This window comes from Schistocerca nitens, chromosome 1, assembly GCF_023898315.1.
Source record: "Schistocerca nitens isolate TAMUIC-IGC-003100 chromosome 1, iqSchNite1.1, whole genome shotgun sequence".
In the NCBI taxonomy this organism is placed as follows: Eukaryota; Metazoa; Arthropoda; class Insecta; order Orthoptera; family Acrididae; genus Schistocerca; species Schistocerca nitens.
In genome coordinates, this window is record NC_064614.1 from 1,297,629,075 (window position 1) to 1,297,651,198 (window position 22,124).

At 41.0% G+C, this 22,124-nt stretch overlaps 1 protein-coding gene across 2 annotated transcripts in view; it reads left to right on the forward strand.

The window, feature by feature from the left end:
• LOC126202186 (cystathionine beta-synthase) overlaps positions 1 to 22,124 on the forward strand; it is a 168,901-nt gene that overhangs the window by 75,916 nt on the left and 70,861 nt on the right. For both annotated transcript variants that reach the window (XM_049936843.1, XM_049936844.1), the window contains exon 3: positions 20,079 to 20,185. In XM_049936843.1, coding sequence (XP_049792800.1) covers positions 20,079 to 20,185 — 107 coding nt within the window. The remainder of the gene's footprint in view (positions 1 to 20,078; positions 20,186 to 22,124) is intronic.

Here is a 22,124-nt window from a genome sequence, read left to right on the forward strand (position 1 = left end):
TAACACATCCAGATTTAATTGGCTGTGGCGATTTGTTAGTAACATGCCGGCTTTACTAAGCATCTTTCACTAAGTGTGCTTGTTGCTGGGATACATGAAATACATCTTACAAGTGCAGTGAGGCCTGACATCTCTTTTTCATGTCTGCTCCACCACTTTAAGATGTCATCATCATCTCCGGGGTGCATTAAAATGTAGAGATCTACTTCATCTGCTGTGGATGATCTGTTGTTTCTCCATTCCTTGAAACGATCTTTCTTTCTGGGTGGAGATGACATAGTACTTGAAGGATCTATGATAATAAACAAAAGAGACAAGTAATTCAGAACTGATGTGGAAATCATCGAAACGTTCCTGTAAAAATGATGTTTTTTACATTAATGAAATATTGTATGAATTATAACATTCCTATTTCTCTATAATACAGTATCCACTAACTATGCAAAAACGATTATGTTAATGACTGTATGTTGTACCTGCAGAAGTAGGACACATTTGTTGCACATTGCTAAGAATTTCCTGCTTTCCATTTATTTCAAGCATACTAAGATTATGAAAATATGGCCAAAGAAACGTAGCAATTTTATGTTTGGAAGTGATCACAATCTTCTCGCAAACAAAAGCCAAGGCTCGATTTTTAATCCTTTGTACCTCCTGTTAAAAAATACATATCTGTTAGTACACACCAATTGTGCTAGTTAATTATAAATCCATTGCGTATCATAATGAAACAGTGCTTTTAACTGCAGTAATTACTCATCTGACAGTCAGTGTCATTGACACTGCAAATTTGTTGCAGTTCGTGAAACCAAAGAAGAACTAACTGGCTTGTCGGTTCTTTTTTGCCTTCTAATTCATCTGTGGGCTCTTTAAATGGTCTCAGAAAATGTGGAATTTTTCCTGCAAGCTCATTATCATATCCTGGCAATCTGTAAGTGGAGTCCTTTGCCGTCAGCAAAGCAGCAACTTCATTATACTGAGTGTGTAAGGATTCCAGCATAGTGTAAAAGCTGTTCCAGCATGTGCAGACCTCTTGTTTCAATGATGATTTCAAAGATGAGCAGAGGCCACTTATCTTAGTGTACCTTACAATGCATTTTGCAGTATTTATTGTTGATGCGGTGTTCGGGGCATGATTTAACAAGAAGTTATCGTCATCGAAAGTATGGCTAAGTGCTGTGTTTATACAATGAGCAGCACAAGGATCCTTTAATGATTTTCCAAAGCCTTTATTACATTGGCACCCTAATCGGAGACAAAAACAAGACTTTGCATGTCCAGCGAAATGTCCCAGTCAGCCATCCTCTCTTCAATTTCTTTCATAATATTTACTCCTGTCTTCTTAACGTTTGGGCATTTTGTTGTAAATAAAACATTGTTCACAAGAGACCAATCTGTGTTAATGTAATGTGTTGTAAGCATCAAATAGTGCACCTGATTATGCGAATCAGTCCACATATCAACTGTTGCAGCACATGTTGCATTGCATCAGCTTGTTCTTTGACATGTCTGCTTATAGTAGAGGGATGTGGCATGACATCTGCCATGTTAGCTTCTCCATAATGCTCACCTAGAAGTATTAATTTTTGGCCTAGTTCTCTGAAACCTTCCCCGGAAACAGCATTAAAAGGTCTCATATCTTTAGCACACAGTGCAACACACTTTGCTGTAATACTATTTTTTATTACTGCCGGTGTCCCTGAAGGAGCTGTATGTTTGTGAGGTTTCTTGCAACTGTGTTTCTTTAAATGAGTGGTTCCCAATTGGAAACACAATAATGTGGAGCAGTTTATGCACGATATGTACCCAGTAGATGCACTGTTTTCGTCTACAACTAACGGAAATGTACTCCATACTTGGCTTTTTAGACCTTCCCGTTTCTTCAATGTGTAAACATTGGTTTCAATCTTACATCTTACTGCACTGGCTTCCTCGCATTGCATGATTACAGAGAGAGAGACACCACAAATGAGAAGCCCGTACTGGCTGCAGTCTCACACGGATAATGACATGTGTAATTTGTTTGAGGCTACGAGCTACGTATTCGGTCATGGCTATGCTCGGTCACTAGAACTACTGTGGGCAGCCTATCCAGTTAGGGTGTGCTCGCCCCATCTCTTATCTTGTGCTCACTTACTTGGTCATACAGGACTACCGAGCGAGGTGGCGCAGTGGTTAGCACACTGGACTCGCATTCGGAAGGACGACGGTTCAATCCCGCGTCCGGCCATCCTGATTTAGGTTTTCCGTGATTTCCCTATATCACTTCAGGCAAATGCCGGGATGGTTCCTTTGAAAGGGCACGGCCGATTTCCTTCCCCATCCTTCCCTAACCCGAGCTTGTGCTCCATCTCTAATGACCTCGTTGTTGATGGGACGTTAAACACTAATCTCCTCCTCCTCCTCATGTAGGACTCTACTAGACACCACTGCTACATCTGTGAATAGTATCACCACTGCAACACTGGCTGCAACAGTCTTGCAGGGCTACACCCACCTAGGGAGCTAATTAGTGCTCACAGCCACATTATATAGCTATGCATCACTGCTTGACCTTTAGTTGTGTATTTTCTGTGCTCTCATATTGCATGTGTTACACACCATTCGTGTGTTTTAGATTTAACTGTACCTTAGGTTCTTGCTCTTGAATTTCTTGTTTGGACTTTATTATTCTTCCATGTTTTCTGTTGTCAGTTTTCCTATTAGAGCTGTCCTTTTGTTCATACTGTATGAACTTCTGTAGATGGCTTCTGATTGTTCAGCCAGTCTCTGCAAGTTCTTTGAGTTATTCCTAATCTTTTTTGGATTCTGATCACAGTCATTGGTGATGAAGTAAAAGGTTAGCAGTGTCCCATGGACCCAAAGCTCGTGCAACTTTCAGAAAAGTGACAGCAACAGCTGCTCCTGCAATAGCAATTCCAACATCAGTTCCAACAGCAGATAACAGCGGCAGAAAACTGAGTTGCTTCAACAAGAAATTTAGCAATAATAAATAAAAAGCAACAGTTTTCTTTTGTTCTACAATATTACTTTTATTTTTAACCGGATTTTGGCTTGATTAGGAAGTCTAGACGTTTTACTTCTCTTCCAATATTGTTTGCAAACATTGTAACTTCTTTGGAGATAATACTTGGTAAATGTCTGAAGATGGCCTTGTAAGCCAAAAACAAATAAAAGTAATATTGTAGAACAAAAGGAAACTGGTGCTTTTCATTTATTGTAATGTTGTTCTACCAAGAACCGACGGAAGATTCTGTCAACATAAGAAATTTAGCTTTGAAAGGATCAAATGCAGATGGGCAGTCACCAGTTGCCAGGTGGAGAGCCACCTACCCACATATCCACTTTTTAGCGATGCCAAAAAGAATTGGGACATGTGATTAAAGTGGCCAAAACAGCGCTTTTCCTACCTTTTGGGTCTCTGGTGATGCTCTCCAGTTGTCACTTTACTTTTCGTGGGATTGGTCCTCCCTCTCAAATCATGTTGCAACCACAGTCAAGATGTACACATTGATTTCGAATTATTACTCACAGTTGTCCCATGCAGTTGCACTGCGTTTCAGATTTCATTAATATCTCAAGCAACCTGGTCTGTCATACCACTTATGAGTGACTGATTTACAAGGATTGAGTCACTGATGCAATTTCACTTGTGCAAAAATGGCATTTAAGACTATTGCTGACTTCTTAATTCAAGATGTGTGCTCCAGTTGGCTCCTGATACAGGAACATACACGGCAGCTTTCAATTTGGGCAACAATTGCTTGGAAAATGTTTCGAAAATCACACTCTCTTTTGAAATCCCTGTCAGAAAATGGCTCAGAAGTAATGACACTCCCAACAGCTGCATCATACCCCAGCTGCTTCACAGTGCACACACATGTGGGCTGTCCAGATTGATGGGCATGCACTGCACCCATTGTGAAAAAGATGGCCACCTCCAAACTGTCTACTGTAAATTGTCAAGACAGCTGGACACCAAGGAGCTGTGAATGAACTTCAAGTAATTGTTCCCCAGGTTGATCCTTTCACTTACAAGTTGTTAATCAGTCTCACAATTGTAAACTAAGATGTCCATTTCTAGGTGGTCATGGCAACTACCATTTCCTTGATAAATCTCCAAACTTAAGCTCATCTGGCTTCCCTGGAGTGTGCCACAAGTTTCCAGCCTTGTATCTCCTTGTGTCCAGATGTAGTGCCTAATTTCTGACGGGCATGACCCATTCCATTTTCCTTGCTGATGGTCGCCAAGCAGGAAATAGATTACCTCCATGAGGATAATGTGATGAACCTGTTAAAAGCAGCACTTGGACCACTTCCCTGCTGATGGTCGAAAAACCCAGTTGCTCCCTGTGACTATGCATTGACTTCAGATCAATGATCAGGAACAAGTGGAAACCTAAAACATACCATGTCCCTCACAAAACTAGTCTGGTGTACGTCTTTCTAACAAGGAGACCATATGGCAATTAGACTAAGTTTTTTATGTTTATGGTTTGTGAAGTTCACAACTAAAGTATGTCACTCAAAGCAGTTCAATGCAACTAAAAAAAAATCTTGAGAAAGTCGACTCTGAAGTTTACTGAAAGTGTTTAACACCATAAAATAAGTACAGTATTTAAACAGGAAGTGTGGCTCTGTGGTAGAATGCTGGCCTGCCATGTCAGGGGTCTGGGTTTGATTTCTGGCCAGTGCAAACCTTTAAACAAAGGTATTTGTTTTGCAAGTATTTCCGTGATGCATAAAATACACAAAGATGAAAAATAAATAGGTAGTGCTTGAGGCTGATAACTGCTAGATTGCTGGTTTAAGACTTGTTTTGCTCACATCTACATCTATGTTTGTTTCAATTTTATTTATTTATTTTTTTCACTCGGTTCAAATATCTATACCACTCAAATATAAAATTCATCAGATATATGCTAGTGAATACATATCTAATTGTCACTTTTTTATGAAAAATGCACATCTTCTTGTTTCTAAGTACATATCACACATAAAATTCCAGTTTTCATTGCAGATATAAAGTCTTAATTACCAGTGTCTTATAAACATTGTTAATGAAGATTGTTTAAATTAAAAAATCATTACAAGTTATTTTATATGTCTTTCCTTTCTTACACTTTACAGAAATGCTTTTGTATATTTGTTTAAAAATTTACTTCGGCTAGGAACTGAACCTGTGCTGCCCATGTGTCAGGCCAACATTCTACAACAGATCCAAGTGGCCTATTGAAAAATCATCCTAGATTTAGCAGATTAAAGATCATCAGAAAAGTTCAAAGTTGATTTTCTCGATAACGTTTGAGAGTTGCATTGAACTGCCTTGAATGATTGATATTAGAGTTGTGAATTTCAGTACCATATACATAAAAAATTACAAAAATCTCATTGCTCTGTGCTCTCCTTCTAAGGTCCATATTTGCAGGTCCCACTGGATGAGAAGTTGCAAAGCATCATGGTTATCAGTACTTCCTTTGGCTTACATAAATACAAGTGCATGCCTATTGGGGTCTCTTCCACCCCATCAATCTTCCAGAGATACCTGGAACTGTCTCCATCGCAGCATTAGGTGTGCTGATAATTCTGCCCGTTGTGGCTTAGGAGGCCGGTCTCTGCACTTTGCCAAACCCCTTAGCAGCTACCTGCTTGCACTATCTCGATGACTTAATTATCACGGGCACTGTGTGCCAGTACCACCTACACAACCTTTACTCCCTCTTAACTATGTTGCTTACATAAATCTTTCCAGTTAAGAAGTTCCGTTTTTACCTATTTGGGACACTATTTCATTTGATTTGATTAACACAAGGAGACATAAACAACAATGGTCTTAATCCACTGTCGCCCACACCAAAACTGAATGTATTGTGCAATTTTGTTACCTGTGATTCTAGCCAACTGTTACTTTTAAAAAGTAATAGGAGTCCTTTTACTAGTTCCTTGTTAGACAAAATTTCTTCAGGACTTAATGACCAGAGTATTCTGTATCTTTTACCTTCCAGCACTTCGCATTGGAAGATTAGGTGTGGTGTGGTTTCATCCTCCTCACCACATAGTCTACACTTTGGGGCTTCTTCCTCTATGCCATTGTACATAGGTTTTCCTTAAAGTTCCCATGGTCAGTCATAAGTCCTACCATGAGTTTAATCTGTCTCCTGTTAAAGTCCAGGATTACAGAATTTCTCTTAAAAGATGGCTGTGGCATCATTAGCTCACCATATTTTTGTTTTTGGATCATAGTCCAATATTTTGCATGCTGTTCTCTGACCTAGCTATGTAATTTTGATTTTACCGTTGCCTTTGTGATGGTTAGGACAGGTTCCAGTGCAATAAATTGAATCACTGTGCCTGGTGTGGCCAGTCTGTCAGCTTGTTCATTGCCAATAATTCCTGAGTGACCAGTGACCCACAGCAGTTATACCCTGAAACTTCCTGGCAGATTAAAACTGTGTGCCGGACCGAGACTTGAACTCGGGACCTTTGCCTTTCACAGGCAAGTGCTCTACCAACTGAGCTACCCAAGCACGACTCATGACCCATCCTCACAGCTTCAATTCTGCCAGTACCTCATTTCCTACCTTCCAAATTACACAGAAGCTCTTCTGCGAACCTTGCAGAACTAGCACTCCTGAAAGAAAGGATATTGCAAAGACATGGTTTAGCCACAGCCTGGGGGATGTTTCCAGAATGAGATTCTAATCTGCCAGGAAGTTTCATATCAGTGCACACTCTGCTGCAGAGTGAAAATCTCATTCAGGTATACCCTGTTGATTTCCTGCAGTTTCACAAGGGCTTCATGGCATTCTGCAACATCCTGTGATATTATTGCTGGGACTGATAGAGATTTCAGAGCTGCTTGGCTGACTGAATAAATGTAGATGCCATGATCCTTGTAGCACCTACACAAATTCTCCTTCACACACACACTCTGATTGTGCATATTTCTGTCTAGAATATTGTGGCCAGCTTCCCTAGAGACATTGCTCTCACCTGTCTAGACTGTACTCTGGCCCCAGTGCCTTCAGCTGTTTTCAACCCATCAGTAAACCTTACAGTGTCTTCTGAATGGTGTCATGGTTTGGTCTTCTGCTGCTCTCCACTTCCAACTGTTACACTGAAAGGTTTACTGAAGCAACTAGAAGTTATTGTATTGTCAGCCAGCATTTCCCTGTCCATCCCTATATTTACCACATCCCATATATTGTTGTGAGAGTCTGGATATACTGCAGACATCCACTTTTTAACTTGTATGCCCCTGATGCTGCCTCCATTGTAAACCACAGGAGTGGTCTCCACCCCAGCAGTGGATGTGCTGCTAATTCTGCCTGTTAGGGTATGTCCAGTGTTATGCCTAGATACTTCACTACTTCCTCTACTGATAAGAGTTTTCACTGAGGAGTTTGAGTTTGAGTCCAGGATGCGTGGAGGATATGCTTCCTTGTAAATGGTACTATAACAGCTTTCTTGAGACTGAAGCGTAGATCCTGTTTTCTGCACCATTTTTGCACAGTGTTTAGTACATATTGTGCCATTCTTCTAACAGTACTAACAAATTTTCCAGCTATTACTATGACTAATTTGTCTGCATTTCCATGGCAAAAGTAGCCATTTAAGTCCTCAATGAGTTCATTCACCTTTAAGTTCCACAGTAGTGGGAATAAAACACCATCTTGTGGATGTCCTCTTGTGGTATTGATCACCATTTTCTCATCTGTCAAGGTGGCTTCTGCCTTTCTTCTACTTAGCGTGGTCTTAATCCACATATGTATGGTTGTCTCAGAATCATGCTTTTTGATAGCTCTAACCATGGATTCCAAAGTTGTATTGCTAAAAACCCTCTCTATATCGAAGATGCTCTCTGGACCTATTTCCTGAAAGTGTAAAAATTTTCCCACCTTCCCAAAAAGTTGGCAATTTGCCTGGTTGATACGTAAATTGATTTATATGTATAGGAATCTCAGTTAAACTCCTTTCCCTAATGTGCAAGTTAACGAGTTTTTCTAATGACATTACAAGAGTACAGACTGATCGGTCTCATATCCTCAGCTTTGGTATGATCAATCCTTTGGGATAAAAACTACCCACACTGTCTTCCAAGCATGCTAAGCTGACCATAAGCAGACTACAAAGGAATCTAATTAAATCTTCTCTTGCTTGTTGCAGCAGAGCTGAAGGTACCATATGGGCATAGTGACTCCATTGGTTGAAACGTTCTCATCGTCCACTGGATCTTTTTGAAATCAACACATTCTCCAGCAGATTTTCAGTTTTCCCTTTGATTACCTGTGAACTAGTGCTTCTGAAGGACTGATTTTTGGTCTGCTGTATCTGCCAGAGTGCATTTAGGGGACTAAGTTTTGAGGAGCACATCCAGCTTCTCATTTTCTGTCTTTGTATACTCGATCTCCTCCTTCCTTAGAGTACCTCCTGGATTATTTGGTATTCTAGTGAGTACATGATGAAGTCTAGCACAAGGAGCTGTGCTTTCCATTGCCTCATAGAATACCTTTCAGGATGATAGCTCTGTTTGCTTGATCACAAGATTGTATTTGATAGGATCCTCCTGATATTTTACCCACTGTCCTTTCTTTTTTGCAAAGTTGAAAGTCTTCTTACCTGCTTTCTTTGCAATTCTATATTTTTGTTCCACTAAGGTACATTTCTGTTTGTGCAGTTTTATCAGTATGAGGTTGTAATGACACATGTCACTGCATCTGCCATTTCCTCAAAACCTACTCGTTCTCTTATCGAAGTTCTGCCATCACAAAATCATAAGTTTAAGTCTTTCCGATATGAGTTCCAGCTTGTTTTCCTAGGATTCATGTATGTCTTAGTCTGTTTAAGACCAGTTTCAACCTCAAACTTAATATAGACTTGGTCATCTAAGGCTGGCTCCATTGCTACTTGCCATTATTGGATATAACTGCTCATTAGAGTGGACCCGAAAGACATGTCAGTTACTTTTCCATTCTTCTGTTCCTGAACATAGGTTCCCTACCCATACTCAAGATTTCCATATTACTTTCTAGTAGATATTTGAGTAGGTGATCGCCTCACCTGTTGGCGTAACTGCTTCCCCATACCAGGTTGTGGACACTGACATCACAACCAAGCAAAAGTTATCTATTCTGCTGTGAGCAGCTAACTATTAGTCTCCTCACTTCCTGGGAAGAAGAAGTACTATTCTGCTTCCTTTCTCATATTGTTTCATTCTGATGGTCACTAAGTCCATGGAACAAAAGTCCTCTTGTCAGCACGAATGAAATGTCATTCTTATAACATAAATGCATGTTCCAGAGTTCTTTAAATTCCAAGCATAAATCAACATACCTCCTATTCTTCTTGGTGCCTGAAATACTCCCTTTATATCTGTAGGGTTTCTGGATTTGATCTTGACCTAGCCCAACATCTCAGTGATAGTTTCCACTTCTTGGACTGGTCTGTCACTTGACTCAATTGCGAAAACAGCTCCATCGGTTTCAACCCCTACACTTAGGTGTTCGATGTCTCATCAAGTCCCTTAGTTTTTGTGTTACTTCCTTACTTGTTCTCCATTTAGGTCCCATGAGAATAAGGGTTTTATTTCATCAACAACAGAGGAACCCAACCTGGTGCAAGGCTGGTTACTTAGGAAGGTCACCTGGTATCCCTGAGGCTCTGTTAGTGACACATTTTCCTCTGTCCCATGTACCCTTTGGCACAGATCACATTACACCTTGGGTTAAGTATCTGGGGAATTGAGGAAGGGTGTTGGGAATGGCTAGGAGAGATGGGGCATTGTGGGGCATTCTTTGTCTGGTTCAACTGCCAGGGTGGTGTGGGAGACACTGCCAACACCTGTGATACAGCCAGCATAGCCCTCAGCTTCTAGCGAACATACAAACGTCCATGCCCGCAGGAGGCAATACCCTTAGGGAGATATTTGGGACTAAGTTTACACTCATTACAGACCACAAACCACTGGTAGTGCTACTCAGGCTGTCTCCCGTCTTCCAGAGTCGGCACTGTAACAGCTCCAGCTGCGAAAGTTGCGAAATTTATTATACCAACTAGCAAACATGGTGATGCTTCAAATGGCTCTGAGCACTATGGGACTTAACTTCTGAGGTCATCAGTCCCCTAGAACTTAGAACTACTTAAACCTAACTAACCTAAGGACATCACACACATCCATGCCCGAGGCAGGATTCGAACCTGCGACCGTAGCGGTCGCGTGGTTCCAGACTGTAGCACCGAGAACCGCTCAGCCACCCTGGCCAGCGATGCTTCACAATAAGTAAATACATATGGGAATTGTCTATATGTCCTAATCTTCCTCTCTCTCTCTCTCTCTCTCTTGTCCATATTCTCCTCCCCTTTTCTTTGCCCATCTCCTCCTACTCCTCAGCTTTCAGTTAAGATCCTCCTCCCCCTATCTCTCTTCACTTCCTCCTTCCCCCTCTCTACATCCATTTCCTGCTCACACCCTCTTTATCCATCTCCTCTTCCCCCTCCCCTCTCACCCCTTCTGAACTTGAGCCTTGTTTACTGTTATTGCCAATGAAACCTTGATTGGCAACTGAAGTTGCTTAAAATTAATTGATAAATCTGTTGGGTTCATTGTTATATGGGGCAAGAGAGACCTGACCTTTTTGTTGGGTCTGTCACAGTATTTCACATGTTTTTTAAATCTGCAAACATGAATCATTACAAAGTTCCAGACAATTCAGATTGTGTAATAGTATTCTAAACATAAGCTGTTGTTGTTGTTGTTGTGGTCCTCAGTCCTGAGACTGGTTTGATGCAACTCTCCATGCTACTCTATCCTGTGCAAGCTTCTTCATCTCCCAGTACCTACTGCAACCTACATCCTTCTGAATCTGCTTGGTGTATTCATCTCTTGGTCTCCCTCTACGATTTTTACCCTCCACGCTGCCCTCCAATGCTAAATTTGTGATCCCTTGATGCCTCAGAACATGTCCTACCAACCGGTCCCTTCTTCTAGTCAAGTTGTGCCACAAACTCCTCTACTCCCCAATTCTATTCAATACCTCCTCATTAGTTACGTGATCTACCCACCTTATCTTCAGCATTCTTCTGTAGCACCACATTTCGAAAGCTTCTATTCTCTTCTTGTCCAAACTGGTTATCGTCCATGTTTCACTTCCATACATGGCTACACTCCATACAAATACTTTCAGAAACGACTTCCTGACACTTAAATCTATACTCGATGTTAACAAATTTCTCGTCTTCAGAAACGCTTTCCTTCCCATTGCCAGTCTACATTTTATATCCTCTCTACTTCGACCATTATCAGTTATTTTGCTCCCCAAATAGCAAAACTCCTTTACTACTTTAAGTGTCTCATTTCCTGATAAGCTGATAAGCCATAAATACAACTTCCCTGTTTTCTGTTAAAACTGACTGCAAGGAAGGGGGGAGGGGGATCCAACACATTGTCATGTACACAATTTTTGTTTGGAAATATATATAAGAAAAAATAACATGTGTGGAAGAAACAATTTGTCTAATGTTTTATATGCCCCATTATCATGTTACCAACTGACTGAGAAAGGAGAAAGGAAACAAAACTGAACATTTTCATACCACACCATTTTCTTTCTCACAGTTGGTTTTAGCAGAAAACCTGTACATTGCTGCTTAAGAAAATTTATAGCCTATATCTGTCAGAATGTCTATAGTGTCATGTAACAGTTTGAAGTAAATTGGTAAAAACTTTTTGAGATTTTTGCTAACAGTTCCACTTTATACAGTTTGTATATATTTATATACCATTTATATTTTTAAAAACTTTGTTGGTCTGAATGTTTTTCAGAGTATCAATTAAAAATTTGAAGTAAATTGGTCAAGAACTTTTCAAGATTTTTGGTAACGATGTTAAACAACAAGATGCCTGTCTGTATATAATGGTATAGATTAAATACTGCTCGCAGTACAAAATGCAAATGCAGACACTTTACCATGCCTGCCCTTGGGACCAGGCCTGGCCTTTGACCCGCAGGGAATCTTTTGTGTAAACACTCCTTGGACAAGGTTTTCGATTATGGCTGCTTGAATCACTGCAGACATGCGCCACGACCCTTTCTTATGGTGTATCATGTGCCACATGCTCCATGGGTGGACTACACACTTTTTTAAAATGCTTGTCTGGAGCTCTGGGACTGGGCTCATGTCTCCCACCATGTTTCAGTTGTAACCAGTGATCTCCTACTTCACAATGAGACAGGCACTCACTTTGTCATAATCCCAAATGCTCTGTGGCTTCCAGTTCTATAACACCTCCATCATCTACAGGCTGAAATCCTTCGCATGGCGAGATGCCTACTGGTCGAGGCTGAAGAAAGACATGGAAGCCACGATGAGCTACTGTTTTACTTGTGCCCGACACCAGGCTGGTCCACCACAACCTTTGCCACCCTCCCCCCCCTTGCCACCCCCCAACTATAACTCCCCCCCCCACCCTCCCCCCCCCCCACCCACCCATGGCACGAGCCCCTTTCTGGGCTCTGTATGGTTCATAGTAGTAGACTTCACAGGGCTAGTAATGCTGTATTCACTCTAGTAGTGAGCAGAATGCGGTGCACAAAGAAAATATTGGCTTCCAAGTAGACAAGAACAAGGTTTATTGTTAATGATGCAGTCAACAGTTGACACTGGCCAGCAACTATTTGTACTTTGCTGTTGTCTTTTGTGATGTCAGGAATAGCTAACACTTGGCCAGTAATTGTCTGTTAGCCCACAAGTCTGAACCGGTGTCTGGGTTGTTGTGGAATGGCTACCATAAACTCAGTGTGTGCTCTGTTCATTGGGCCCCTGGATGTGGCCAACATATAGCTGAGAATATGCTGTGCTAATGCTGAATGATGAGCATGTGTTCCAGCTGGTGAGCCTCTGGGCGCAGCCACCGTAGAGCCTGCAACAGATACTGGGTCAGTGGTTATTCTCTGAACGATGGGCTGCCAGGAATGGGCTCTGCAAATTCATAGCATAAGCAGATGTTGCCTACTAGTTATTGAGTGGCATCTCATGTAGGCGGGAGAATTTCCATGCAGAGCAAGTGATGTGATTGCAGCACCACAGTCGTATGTGGTGCACTAGGCAGGCGGCAAGACTGGCACCTCATTTGGTGGCTGCAGGAGATACCAAGGACGAGAAACCGCCTTGTTTTGGTCATTCTCTGCAAAGTTTGTGTACTTGTGGAGCAAGTGGTGGGCATTAGGCTGGTTTTCGTGGATGATTGGAGCCCGACAACCCACTGGACTTGGGTTTATGTTTGGTTGCAGAAATAGTCACCAAACAGCTGTCTCTTCCCCCGTAAAGATAAGATGGCGGAGCCATTTCGATAATAGCTGAAGATATTCCTCCCCTTTCCCCTAGGGAGAAATATGGCAGGCTCATGTCATGGTGCTGGTTGCAGAACCATTTTCTCTCTCCCCCCACGGGGAGAGACAGCAGTCCTAACCCAATGCTGGAAAACACAGTGCCAATGGGAGTCCACATGGGAGAGGTGCCTCCCCTGGACTTAGGTAGGGGATGATGTGGGGGTCTCATGGCAGCTTATGGTTGAGAGGCAGTGTCTGATGAGTGCGTAGATGGCTGAGGCACAGTTGTGAGCAGTGGAGTGCGGGGAGCTTAACCGAAAAGACAAAACAGGTGTAGCAAATCTCACTGCAGCAAGACCAGTGACATAGAGCCATTGAAGGTGAGAGTGGAGCTGCTAGGAAGGAGCACAGAGGGACAAGAGCAGAGCACCGGAGGAATGTGCATAGCATCTGGAGGATCCGATGTGGAGGAGGATGAGAGAAAGAGTGCAGAAGACCAGAGGAGTCTGTTATGTGTTACTGGAGCAGCCGATGTGGAGGAACAGGAGGAAGAGTCTGTTGTGCACAAAGCCACCAGACTGTGCATAGGATCACAAAGAGAAGTGGTCCTCGGATAGGGGCTAAGGACTGAAGGCTTCTGTAGGGAGCAAAGGAGACCAGCAGGGCCCAGAGAGGAGTCCAAACCTAGTGCCATTCCAGAAATGGAGAGTTGCAGCAGTGTCATCTGGAGATGGTGGATGCTGGACACACTCCAGGAATGGGGTTGGACACCTCCGGTGCTGTGATGGCAGTTGTTGAAGCTTCAGGAATCCCAGAGAGATGATTAGGTTGAGGCACACATGGTTTGTTACAAAAACAATCCACTGCTAGTTTAGCCATACCTTTTGCAGGTATTGCAAGGAAACCACAATGAGGAGAGTCCCATTGGCATGTTTCACAAACATGGATGTGGATGTAGAAAGAGCACTGAAAAAAATGCACTGTCTACTCAGGGAGCTGTCCAAATTGTCTGAAAACTTCAACATTAATGACAGAGAATGTAACACGGCAAATCTGAAACATTACCATCAATGATGAAAATGTCACCATGCAACATGGAAATGACTTTGCCAATAATGGAAATGTACACTGCGGACATGGAACTTCGTTGCCAGTGATAGAAATGTAATGTTGGAAATGTGGGACCTCCTTCTGAACTAGGACAAGGGGCACATTGGTACTCATTAGTCTTCTTATTGGACGCTGTCTAATGATGCACACTTATCTCTTGCGGCATAAAAATCCACTGGAATACAATGTTTCCAACATTCTACTCATGGTGCACAATGTTTTAATGTTGTGTGTTTTGTATGCTGCAAGGAGGGAAGCCTTTGGTCTACTGAGGGACTAGCCCTCAGTTAAGGTGATGATGAAACAATACCAAGAAAATTGTTGATATTTTATGTGGCGTCCTGTGATGGTACCTTGCAGTAACTGCAGCGAAATTGCTTAAACGAAACAGTCCCAACAAGCAAACCAGCTGTAACCTGTGGTTACTCATAGTTTGGGTACTTGGGTTATACCTGGCTCTGTTTCAAAAGAATAGCTCAATGCAGTCATAGGGTCGAGCCACACACATCTGCTATCATGCCCAACAGCTAATTTGCTGCAAATAGTAATCAGTAGCTGTGATCCTGCATTCAGATAGCCTGTGCATTGGCTAGAATTGCGAGTTAATAAAATACACAGAAATACAAAATAAAAGTTAAATGAATAATTTAGTAACAAGGGTTCTATTCTAAAGTCTGTAATTGATGTAATTCACAGATAATTATGTTGAATAATGGTTATTTGAGAAAGGACATCTCAAATAAATGGGAAGTGGTCCTATGATTTCATTTAAAATACAGACAAAAATATCCTTATCAAATGCTAAAGTTACATTGAGAGCATTATGAGACTAGCAGCAAAATCCCCAAACTAAATAGCTATCAAATCTATGCAAAAACTACATCCATTTCGCACTCACAATACATGAAACATACACCAGCTCAAAACAGTTTAGAATCCAACATGATGATTAACAAATTAACACACACTATACAAAGAATGGCAACTCATACTCTGTCTATTCTCAGTTCTGTAATTCAAGCAGAAATAGTTAAGAGACCTGGAGCACATTTGGAATTATAAAATCCCTTCAGAAGTATGGCAGTGGCCGTTCACCACCCAGAATCAAACACCCCCACAATCAAATGATGCACATTACCGCAGGCAGGTCTGTGTTCTTCAAGAACTCAACATAAAGCATCCATAATGGTTCCCTTGAACTCTTCACTGAAAAAGTTCCAGTCTCCACTTGACTCATGTAGTGTTCCACTTTTATCTGCTTTTCCATAGACCGAAGGCCATCCCCACCATAAATCATTGTTCTTACATGCCACAAACATGACCACTTTCCTACACTAAACTAATATATTACAACAATATTTAAATAAATGAAATGTTATAAACACTCATTTGGACTAAGATCATGTACAGTACATGTAAGTAATAATTAGTTCGTAAATAAATAACCCAGCAGTTTTGGTGCAAGTGTACTCATGATAAATTACAACAGATTGTTGTTAAATATTTTTTAAACAATTATTTATGCTCTCTTGACAGAAGTGTCTTGGTTCTCTTTTCAATTGTGATGTCTGCTAAAACATTTGACTGACCACTTTCAAATTAGCACAGTTCTTTTAGTAGCATTTGCAGCCAATGTTTAAATATAGTAACAGTAAACTGTTCATTAAATAAAAACATAAGTATGACAAAATACGAAATACTGATGATGTTTTCATTCACTGTGTAAATATGGAGAATACAAACTTCTGACAAACATTCATGTAATAAAAAAAATATATAAAAGACATAATAAATCAATAAATAAAACAGATACTGATATGTAGTTTTCAGAGATGATAGCTTTAGTGCAATGATATCATCTGAGATATTATGTACCGAAATCACATGAAGTGTTTAAAAGTTATTAATTGAGAGATTCATTGTGAAAATATTTATTTGCTGTGAAATAAAGGGTGTACATAAAGTTCAGGAACACTTTCAATTATTTATTGCACAAGAACCAAACATTGTACAGATATCATACATATGTCATTTTGAAGAGAAACCATGAAAGTTTTTTTTCATGTATACTGCCACACCGTAGTTTGGTAATTTGCCAAAGCAAGTGTGCTACAGCTATTCAACGAATGTTTAGAACCAAGTACGATAAGAAGCCACCAACAAGGAAGGCCATTTACCACTGGCACAACAAATTCGTTACGACGGGTTGCTTGTGTCTGTCAAAGAGAAGTGGACGTCCCAGTGTGAGTGAAGTGAATTTGGAGCATGTACAAAAGACATATCATAAGGAGTCCAAAGAAATTGGTGGCAGGTCACTCATGGTTCACACATCGAATGTTTGTAAAAAAATACTTTCAGAGTTTCTCTTCAAAATGCAATATGTATGATATCTGTACAATGTTTAGTTCTTGTGAAATAAATAATTGAAAGTGTTCCCAGACTTTATGTACACCCTTTATTAACTTGTGTAGCTTTGAAGATACTGAAATACTGTTGTGTGACTGGGTGTGAGATCGCAGATGTGTATTCAGATTTGCATTAATATTTGATTGTAAGTTGTTATAGACCATCAAAGAGCTGTAAGATACAATCTTCAGCTTGTTTTAAAGTCCACCAGTGCTGGTCATTCTGCATTCTGCTAAGTGAGTGACCATTGTCCATCTCCACTATATTGGGATTTACCCACATCTGGTCTTGATCCTGGGCTGTGGCCTGCCCTGAGCTCCAGCGCTGTTAGCGTTCAGCTGTACATCAAATACACCTTACCTCATAGCAATTATGGGTGGCTGATTAGATTGTCTAAATATGCATAACATGACAGTCTGAGCTACTGCCCAGTTTAATGTGTTTTGGTTGGATGACTCATCCTATTCATTCTGTAATCATCCAACCATGTGATTGCCACCTACTGTTTTATTAATACTGTTAACATACGACAACAGTATGCACAGATATGCTAAATTTTGTATGTGAAGTTTTTTATTACTCTGGCTGTAGTTACAAAGCCTTTGCTTTTTGTTTTAAAAAGAGTGACTACTCTGAAACACCCACTAAATCACGCAGGGCTAACAGGTAATTAGGATTGTGGAAAGGTCCAAGGGAGTTGCAATTGTATTCATTTCACAATCATAATTTATTATCATTTAGTTCACAAATACACTTTTGAAAGAATTAAATTTTCTCTGCAGGTGAAGGCCTCCAAACAGATGCTTTAGAATAAGTTCAATTTTGAAAATACATGACACACAGTTAAATATACGAATTAGATAAATCTTATACATATATGAGATCAGCATGGAGAGCGTCTGAAGGCCGCTGGATTAAATCTTCAGAATTCCAAATATGCTATGATGATTACTGAAGGTAGAAGGCCACAGTGTTTTAAGATGCTAACAGGGCTTATAGCCCACAAGTTGCACAGAAAAAGATAAACAAATGCAATAAGATGGCTGAAGGCTGCAAAGTTCAAATCTGCAAATTAAGGAAATATATATTGCAACAATCGGTAAAACAATATATTGTTTAAAAATTTCCTTTTTGTAACACCAACGACGGAAGGCCCACAACAACTTATAAATCTTTCAGAGAAAATTACAATAACCTTTCAAGAGCAGAAGGCGATAATGTTGGAACTTGAAGGAAACTCTGAGAACATGTTTCCAGGGCTGAAGCCCCACAACTAACCTTGCCAAATTAAAAATATAAAATACAGTTAAATTAAAACAACATTAACACTGCCAAAAGGATAATTAAGAGAATGGCACTCATTCACTTAGGCAAGACAGGTGGTGAGTCCAACTACACTTAATTCGTGTGAACCCAACCAAGGGACAGTCACGGACCGACCGACCAACTGCTTCCTTGCCACGATGAAGTACATGAGAATTAAAGGCACCCCAAAAAAAGTTACAAGTATCACTATCCCCAAACAAATGCGTATGTGAACTGAGCTACCAAAACTACACACCATGTTGGGCAACAACAACAGGTGAGGAAAAGACTGCCTAAAAACTACGTTAGCGGCCAGGGCAGGTAACCAGAATACTAACAGCCACAAGGCAGAAAATCCTGCTGGTGTACTTGACTATGGAAAATTAATTTGATCAATTCCACCTGACGGCGGCTATCTTGAACACTTCACTCCTTGTTGCTCACAGGAAAACCTCCACAACAGCAACACTGGTACAAACAACGTAATGCTCAAAACCACTCAACCTTCACATCCTGAGTTGGTGAATCACGGAGCTCGTAGCAATCGGACAGCTCCACACATGCTCCGCACTGTGCAGGGACCACCAGAGGACCCAGCTGACTGCACCGCGCGGAGATAACTTCCCTGGTCTGCAGCAACCGACCGACTCCCGCAGAATGCCAACAACATCTAAAATCATTGTTAGTGGAAACAACAGTAACTACACACACAACCTGACAAACTCTTGCACCAAGACCTGAACGATACCCAACAGTAACTAAGCACACACAAAGACAAACCGGGAGTCGATGCGCGCACACACACACACAGCTAACTCGTGAATGATCGGTGAGCCAAAACGTGTCATCCGGTAGGACGAACGACCGACGATCCACCAAGACTGTGGCCCGACTCACGTGATGCGTGGCGGCGGCAATGGTCGGGCGTGCCATGTTGGCACAGACCTCACTGCTCCAACCCGCCTGCACCAGTGCCGCATTGCGACTTCCCGTGCAGTGTAAATTTTGCACTCAGCAAATCAGAACACATCTGAGTAAAGGAAAATGAGGAAGCTGGTACTGAAGTCAAGGAGGCCTTAGGATTGAAGAATGTGCCACTCTTCTATGGGCTGCTATCTCACTGCTTAACTAGACCATGCACCAAAGGAAGAAAGTGTGGCTGGCATTGAGGGACAAGAAGCTGTGGTCAGTGAAGCTAATAGTGATAGTGCAACAATGTAAATTGTCTCACTTACAAGGGCACCAGTCTAGCTCCTTTTACTGTACTACAGTGAGAAGACTCATTTAACCATGGATTCATAGTTGTAACTTCCACCATGAGGTGCAATTTCTGCAGCATGATGGACCAGCATCTGGAGAAGAAGGAAGAAGCAGAGGAAGATGATGAGCTCATTAGAGAGGGGCTGAAGAACAGCCAGAAAAGTTCTGATTCTGCCTGCTAGGCATGCCATGATGCGTCATTGTCCAGCATACATTTTAAATTGTTACAGTTGGTGAACAGACCACATATTACTCAAAGAGGAGTATTTCCTCCCCAAGATGTAATAATGTTCAAGCTTCAAGCTGCTAAATTTATTTACCCTGGGTGGCTTTCATCCCCCCCCCCCCCCCCCCCCTGCAATGTAATTTATCTCCCTACTCAGGATATGCATAACTGACTATCATTTATTAAATAGTTTTCTGTGTCATATGGAAACACTTCCTTGTAGACGATAAACTGGAATTTCTTGACTAGAAATATGTGATCGCAGTTTTCCATTTTGTACATTTTGTGGCATATATGCTTACATCAATAGTAGCTTACTAAGTTTCAAGATATTACTTTTAGTTAAAACCTACATTTTAATTTTAGGACTACATGATCCTATCTACTGCTTTTATTTATCTTCTTTATGCCTATAAAACTGGTGTGTGTATTTGTTTATCTAGAACACCTCCAAAGAAGATTATGCCAAATGTTCTCCATGTAATTGGAAACACACCAATGATCCGTCTGAATAACATTCCAAAGTCTCGTGGCATCAAATGTGAAATGTGTAAGTCTGACTTGAAGAGAAGTAGAGATTAAGTTTTCTTTTATAAGTAAAATAGTAGACAGAATCATAAATTTTTAGATTAATAATCATTCCAGATTGAATTTTAACTGTTAATAATGAGAGTGGTACAAAACATTCGTCTTCTGCTATGTGGTGTGTTATGTATATATTAAGTACAAAAAATGAAACTGGGACAATGAAGTGAATGAGTAAAAGGAAAACAGGGAAGGAGAAGTATATGTTGTTGTTGTTGTTGTTGTTGTTGTTGTTGTTATGGTCTTCAGTCCAGAGACTGGTTTGATGCAGCCCTCCTTGCTACCCTATCCTGTGCAAGGTTCTTCATCTCTGAGTAACTACTGCAACCTACATCCTTCTGAATCTGCTTAGTGTATTCATCCCTTGGTCTCCCTTTGCGATTTTTACCCTCCACGCTTCCTTCCAATACTAAATTGGTGATCCTTTGATGCCTTCTTCTAGTCAAGTTGTGCCCCAAATTCCTCTTCTCCTCAATTCTATTCAGTACCTTCTCATTAGTTACATGATCCACCCATCTAATCTTCAGCATTCTTCTGTAGCACCACATTTCAAAACCATCTATTGTCTTCTTGTCTAAACTATTTATCGTCCATGTTTCATTTCCACACATGGGTACACTCCATACAAATACTTTCAGAAAGGACTTCCTGACACTTAAATCTATAGGCCGAGCAAGGTGGCGCATTGGTAAGACAGTGGACTCGCATTCGGGAGGACGACAGTTCAATCCCGCGTCCGGCCATCCTGATTTAGGTTTTCCGTGATTTCCCTAAATAGCTCCAGGCAAATGCTGGGATGGTTCCTTTCAAAGGGCGCGGCCGACTTCCTTCCCAGTCCTTACCTAATTCGATGAGACTGATGACCTCGCTGTCTGGTCTCCTTGCCCAAACAACCCAACCCAACTTAAATCTATACTCGATGTTGACAAATATCTCTTCTTGAATAAAGCTTTCCTTGCCAGTGCCAGTCTACATTTTATATCCTCTCCTACTTTGACAGTAATCAGTTATTTTGCTCCCCAAATAGCAAAACTCATCTACTGCTTTAAGTGTCTCATTTCCTAATCTATTTCCCTCACCATCAACTGATTTAATGCGACTATATTCCACTATCCTTGTTTTGTTTTTGTTGATGTTCACCTTATATCTTCCTTTCAAGACACTGTCCATTCTGTTCAGCTGCTCTTCCAGGTACTTTGCTGTCTCTGACAGAATTACAATGTCATCGGAAAACCTCAAAGTTTTTATTTCTTCTCCGTGGATTTTAATTCCTACTCTGAATTTTTCTTTTGTTTCCTGTACTGCTTGCTCAATATTCAAATTGAATAACATTGGGGAGAGGCTACAACACTGTCTTACTCCCTTCCCAGCCACTGCTTCCCTTTCATGTCCTTCGACTCTTATAACTGCCATCTGGTTTCTGTACAAATTGTAAATAGCCTTTCGCTCCCTGTGTTTTACCCCTGCCACTTCCAGAATCTGAAAGAGGCTGCTCCAGCCAAGATTATCAAATGCTTTCTCTATGTCTACAAATGCTAGAAATGTAGGTTTGCCTTTCCTTAATCTATCTTCTAAGATAAGTGGTAGGGTCAGTATTGCATCACGCGTTTCAACATTCCGACGGAATGCAAACTGATCTTTCCCGAGGTCAGCTTCTGCCAATTTTTCCCTTCATCTGTACAGAATTTGTGTCAGTATTTTGCAGCCATGACTTATTAAACTGATAGTTTGGTAATTTTCACACCTGTCAACACTTGCTTTCTTTGGGATTGGAATTATTATATTTTCCTTGAAGATTTAAGTGTCAGGAAGTCGTTTCTGAAAGTATTTGTATGGAGTGTAGCCATGTATGGAAGTGAAACATGGTCGATAACCAGTTTGGACAAGAAGAGAATAGAAGCTTT